This window comes from Falco punctatus (genome assembly GCF_963210335.1).
Source record: "Falco punctatus genome assembly, chromosome: 18".
In the NCBI taxonomy this organism is placed as follows: Eukaryota; Metazoa; Chordata; class Aves; order Falconiformes; family Falconidae; genus Falco; species Falco punctatus.
In genome coordinates, this window is record NC_137598.1 from 5,686,005 (window position 1) to 5,691,804 (window position 5,800).

General features: G+C 44.5%; 1 protein-coding gene across 1 annotated transcript in view; it reads left to right on the top strand.

The window, feature by feature from the left end:
• Positions 1-5,800, top strand: part of HOXC10 (homeobox C10) — a 9,941-nt gene continuing 4,141 nt past the window's right edge. Inside the window, exon 1 of the mRNA XM_080368953.1 lies at positions 1-3,312. Within this exon, the coding sequence (XP_080225079.1) occupies positions 2,532-3,312 (781 nt within the window). The 5' untranslated portion in view covers positions 1-2,531. The remainder of the gene's footprint in view (positions 3,313-5,800) is intronic.

The following is a 5,800-nucleotide window of genomic DNA, read 5'->3' on the forward strand; positions in this document are numbered from 1 at the left end:
GGGGGGGAATCAAACCGGGGGGAAAAAAGCACAATATAATACAAAATTGCATTGGTCTTTAATTTCATCACCTATAAATGAGAAAATATTGGCTCCCATACTAAAGTTTTATTCTTTGCTTATAAATATTATGTGGAATTTTCGTTGGATATCATAAAACTGAACGATTTCTATCAAACTGTTTTAAAAAGACCTATGCAGATAACACAAATAGAGGCAATAAAGTCGCAAATAGCTTTCCAGGGGAACCAAATGGCGTCTGAAGCCTACGAAAGCTTTTACTGTGCTGGGGAAGGGGGCACACGAAATAGGATTATGCACTTTTAGGCTTTTTCGGCCTAAGATATTGAAACTTGTCCTACTTGATGCGGAGAGAAGACCTGCAAGGCTCTTGAAAGTTAAGTCGAGGGAAATTTTACAGCCCTGCTTTTGAAAATCTTTGGGAAAACAGGTTTGCAGACGTGAGAATATTTAAGCAGGACTTTGCTCTAAACCGTTACAAATCACCCCAAACGGTCAAGTTCCACTTTCTCTGCTCCAATGTACTTTTTTTTTTCTCCACGATTTTGCTCCCTTTCCTTTCTCCCCCTTGTTTTTCTTTTTTCTCCCCATTCTTTTCCTTTTTTCCTTCTTTTTCTCTCTCCCCCCCACCCCCGTTGTTCTTTTTTTTTTTTTTTTAATGAAAGGTGGCGTTTTCTTTTTGTTTCCCTTGAAAGTGACTCTGAACCCGTCTCTTTCTAATCGTAATGATCTTGAAATTCCGGGCTATCTCCCTTTTTATTTATTTATTCACCATTGCTTTAATCCGCCGCTTCGCCTAAAATCAGAGTTCACCCACCAGCATTAGAACACGCCAGGACGAATGATGACAAAAACCCTATAGAGCCTAATTACTACACGATTTAGAAAATAATAAAGAAAATTAAGTTGGGGGAAAGGGCACGATAACTACCAATGTTTAAATTCCGTCGTCTTTAAGGCATCAAATCTTGCTCGGAGATTTAAAATTTAAAAGAAAACAGCAACTTGAGCTGCCATCGCAGCGAATTGCGCCACAAAAGAGGAGAGAGGAAATATTGAAGAGAAAAGTAACTTTCCTCGTGAAATCACTCCAGGAAAAAAGAGGAAATGAAAATCAAATAAAATCCGACCAAATCAGGGGAGTTTCAGTTTGCAAAGCCTTCTGCAGGGTATGTAGCTAGTCTCAGGTTGGATTTTCCTCCCTTCCCTCCCCCCCCCCCCCCCCCCCCTCCGCCGCCCACCTCCCCGGTAGATATTTTCCGGAAAGAAAGAGGGAGCAGACGGGGGGACGAGAGGGGAGAGAACCCACCACACCGCCGCGCTCCACCAGGTCACCCTCCAAAGTCGTTCCCTTTGCACAAATTCGACCCCCTTTTTTTTGCTTTCCACGAGGAGTTATGTTGGTTGGGTTTTTTTTCATTCCCCTGCACAACACCACACATGCCATTTTATCCCAGAAACTTAAGACAGTTCGGGAATGAAAGTGGATAATTAAAAAAAGCTGTCTTCGCAGAGTCAGGGAGGGCGAAGCTGTTCTGCTGCCGGGAATAAAAGAAAAGGGAATATAAAGCAAAACTAGGTTTTCATCGTCTTTTTCTTCATTAAAAAAGCTGCCTGGGAAATATCCAACCTGCTCTAAGGAGCTTCGGGGTTTCGGGGAAATGCCTGCCTGAAGGGTCTCTGAATTATTCCCCAATTCCCGCCCCCCCCCTTCCCACATCTCTCTCGAAACAGCGAAAGCAAAGCCGCGCCGAGTGCATCACCCCACCGCACCCCCCAAACCCCATCTACCCCCCTAAAAAACCCAAATAATTTTAATACGCATAAAAATAACGCCAAGCAGCAGCAGCAGCGCAGCAGCCGGCTCAGCCCAGAGGAGCTCGCCCATGCCCAGCCTCGCTGGGGAGGGCGGGGAAGATGCAGGCGAGCGGAGGAAGGAGAAGGAGAGAGGAGGGGGGCGTCGGGAGGCAACAATTAAAAATTGGTTTTGGGGCGCAAAAAGGTAATTCCGAGAAGGCACGGGAAGAGGGGGAAAAAAGGGGAGGGGATGATTCTTTAATTTAAATTTTACCCTCTCCCCCTATACATTTAAAAAAAAAATAAACTAAAAATTTTTCCAAATCGATATAAATTTTGTAATTTTTTCTTTCTTCGGTGGCCCCGCTCCTTTGCCCCGTTTCCACGCGTGGCTCCGTTGGTAAACAAACGGGCGGGCGGGAGCGGGCGGCGGGGCTCTGCCTTTGTTCGCCGGCAGGTCCCGGCCCGGTGCTGGCAGATGTCGCTGTTGCTCCACGGTGCCGCTCCCGGTCCCGACAACTTGACCCCCGTGACGTCGCCCCCGTCTGAATCATCAAGGCCATTTTCAATCCTCATTGGCCTGGGCATCACGTGGGGGGGTGGAGGGGGGGAGAGCGATGCGTGGATAATTATGGTGCTTGATATTTTTTCCCCCTAAAAAAAAGATGTCAGCCCCTGGCTGGAGTATTCCTCCTTAAAAACCCTCTCTGAAAATGTCATGTCCCAACAATGTGACTTCTAACTCGTTTTTGATGGACTCGTTGGCCGGTACCTGTAGAGGGGAGAATTATTCCTCCAGCCAAGGGATGTACATGCAGCCTGGGAGCGATTTCAGCTGCGGAGTCATGAGGAACTGTGGAATTATCCCGTCTCTTTCCAAAAGGGACGAGGTGAATAGCGCTACCTTGTCTCTCAGCACCTATCCATCTTACCTTTCTCAGCTAGACACTTGGTGTGACCCCAAAAATACGTACAGGATCGAGCAACCTGTTGCAAGACAGCTCCCATCCTGCTCCTTCCCAACCAATGTCAAGGAAGAGAATGTTTGCTGTATGTATAACGCTGATAAAAGGGCAAAAAATGCCACAGAGACGGCCCTCTACCCCAACCAAATGCCTGAGTCTTGCCTAAATGACCATGAAGTCCCCGTTCCTAGCTACTACCGAGCGAGCCAAGGTTACCCCTCCATGGAGAAGACGTCAAACTGCAGCAATCCAAATGAGTTTGAGGCAAGTTTTGAATCCAGGGCGAGCCTGAACCCAAGGAATGAGCATCTGGAACCAGCACCACCACCTCCTCCTCCTCCTCCGCCCCCGGTGGCTAAAGTGAGTTTTCCCGAAAACACAAAAACAGATAATACTCAGAACACATCCACGAACGAAATTAAAACAGAAAAAAGCGCCCCAGCACCCAAAATAAGTCCTTCGGAAGCAGAGAAAGAGCTGAATAAAAACACTGACACCAGCACTGACAATTCTGACAATGAAGCAAAAGGTAAGGGAATCATTCATTACCAGTAGCTAATTTCAGCAATTAGTAATCATCCATAGCTAATAAGAGCTAGAGTACTGCGAATATGCACTAACGTGCTCTCTACCCAGCCAACTTCTCCTCCAGAAATTGGCACAATAATGTTCTGTATTGTTGCTGTCTTTTTGGGGAAAAAAAATCTTCCTAGAACTGTTGGGTGGTTTGCTTTGGGTTGTTTGTTTTGTTGGTGTGGTTTTTTTTTTTTTAATATATATTTAAGAGCTGAGAAAAAGGAGCAGACAGCTATTTGAGAACTCGTCCCCTCGCTCTTTTTATGGAGAAAATTTGCTGTGCATGTACTTATGCAAAAAAAAAAAAAAAAAAAAAAAAGGTTCTTGCAGTCAACGCTGCAGAATGTGATAAGATGAGGTGGCTTTGCTTTGAAATTGCCGAGACTTGGGGCTTGTTTGTTTGGGGGTGTCGCTTGCAGGGGGGGTTGTGGTTTTTAAGGCAGATGAACCCTGATTATTTTCCCTTTCATATCGCTTTCTATGTAAATGCTTTATTTCCGTGTGCTAAGAGGATTTGTCTTCTTTGGCTTTGCTCAGTGTTGAAGTAGGGTAAAAAATTAAAATGCGTAGAGTCTAATTTGCAGTTGCAAACATCTCAGGCTGGAGTTGTGCAGTGTGGTTCATTTCGTGGCTTGGAAGCTCGTTGGGAGACTCAGAGAGGAAAAAGCTGCTGCTTTTTTTTTTTTCTTTCCTGGCGAATTGAGATCTTGTTTGCGAAGGCAAAAAATGTTTCTGTGTGTTGAGCAGATGTTTTAAATTTGGTATTTTCTGAAAAGAGGCTTTCATGGAAGACGTTTTATTTTCACTATAGAGATTGCATATGGCTTGAAATCTACGTGTATGTGAATATTCGGGTTTGTTCCTGTCCAAAATTGAAGCTAGGTGGATTCTGAGGCTTCTTTCAGGTCAATAAGTGAGGAACATGCGAAGGGATGAATTTAATTTCTCTAAAAAGTTGGTAGAAAATCCTGCCTAGATCTAAGCAACGGGTTGCATGGTTTGCCTGTGGTATGTGGATTAAAATATCCGCCGTGTGTCAGGATCCGTGCTATAATTAGGGTTCCAGCAGCAGAAGGATGGCTGGGAAATGTGGCGTTGTATGTGCATGCAGGGCTGCATGCATGTGGGTCGTGTGTGGACCCCCATGCACACACACCTCGGGTCTGTGGCACCAGCAAAACCTATCCTCTGGCGCTTCCCTCTCCAAAATTGGCCTTTTTAAAAGCAAACCCCAGAAACACTTCTCTTTTTTATCCTTTATTTTTTCTTTATTTTCTTTCTTTCTTTTCTTTTTTTTTTAATACCATTCCGCATCCAAAGGGAAATGATATTATCTGGCAGTTGAGTTGCAATTGCACACACCCCCTCACCCATACCCACAGGAAAAAAAAAAAAAGCAAAAAAAAAATCCCCACAAAGTCAAGGTTATCAAAACCCCTCCAAACTTATCTGCACAAAGCGCCTTCAACAACCACGCCAAGAGAGGTTTTGGTGGGAGTTAACCCGAAAGAAAGATAATATTGGGTCGGATTTGTAATTGGGGCGTAAATAAAGGAATAAATAAATACAGATAAAGGTTTTCTTTCGCTTCAGATGTTAAATTTAAAATGGGTGCGTGGAGAAAGATGTAGTTTCCCAGTGTTTTTGCGTTTTAAAAGGCATTTCGTGGTGTTTGCAGCGTTTTCAAATGGTCAGATCCAATTTGGGGCGGATTTTGCCTGTTTCTGTTTCTGTTGCTTCCTTTTAAAATCTTGTATAGCTTCAGTTTTCGTTTATGTTGAACCCGAATTTTTATTCTTGCAGAAGGTAAGAGACCTTTCCCTGTAATTTAAGCGTTTGGGGGGGGTGATGGAGTTTCCAAGGGGATTTCCAGGGCTTGGTAGCATTCAAGGTTTTCTCCAAGCGCGAATTGGGTCCATGTCACACCAGCATATTTGGAAGGTGCCTTTGGCTAAATCAAGTTTTTCCTGTGAATTTCCCGACTCGGGCGTGACTGCGGTGCCGAGGAAGTTGCTACACTTGCACGGTCCGCTTGGCTTTTTTCCTGCAGTTTAGGCAGGAATATTGGCCGGCTGCTGGTGCCAGGATTTTCTCATGACCAAATTCAAAGCCCAAGTATTTGCTGTGTTTATTTATGTATGTGTGAAATACGTTTGCCTTTGCAAAGTGTATGTGTGCATATCTATACGAGTGTGTAGAGTGAGGAGAGTGTATATGGGATTACAATTACCTCTGAATTTACCTATATGTGCCCACACAGCTCATAAAGGCAAATCTATTTCATACAACCCCGGCTCACGAAACATACACTTGGCAGAAAGGCTGCTCGGGGGATCTCCAGGACCAGCGAAAATAGGTCTATTTCCCACAAAATATCACGCCTTTAGGCAAATATTTCAGCGTCTGTGGTTCGTTTTGAAAGCCCAGATAAATGATGGGGT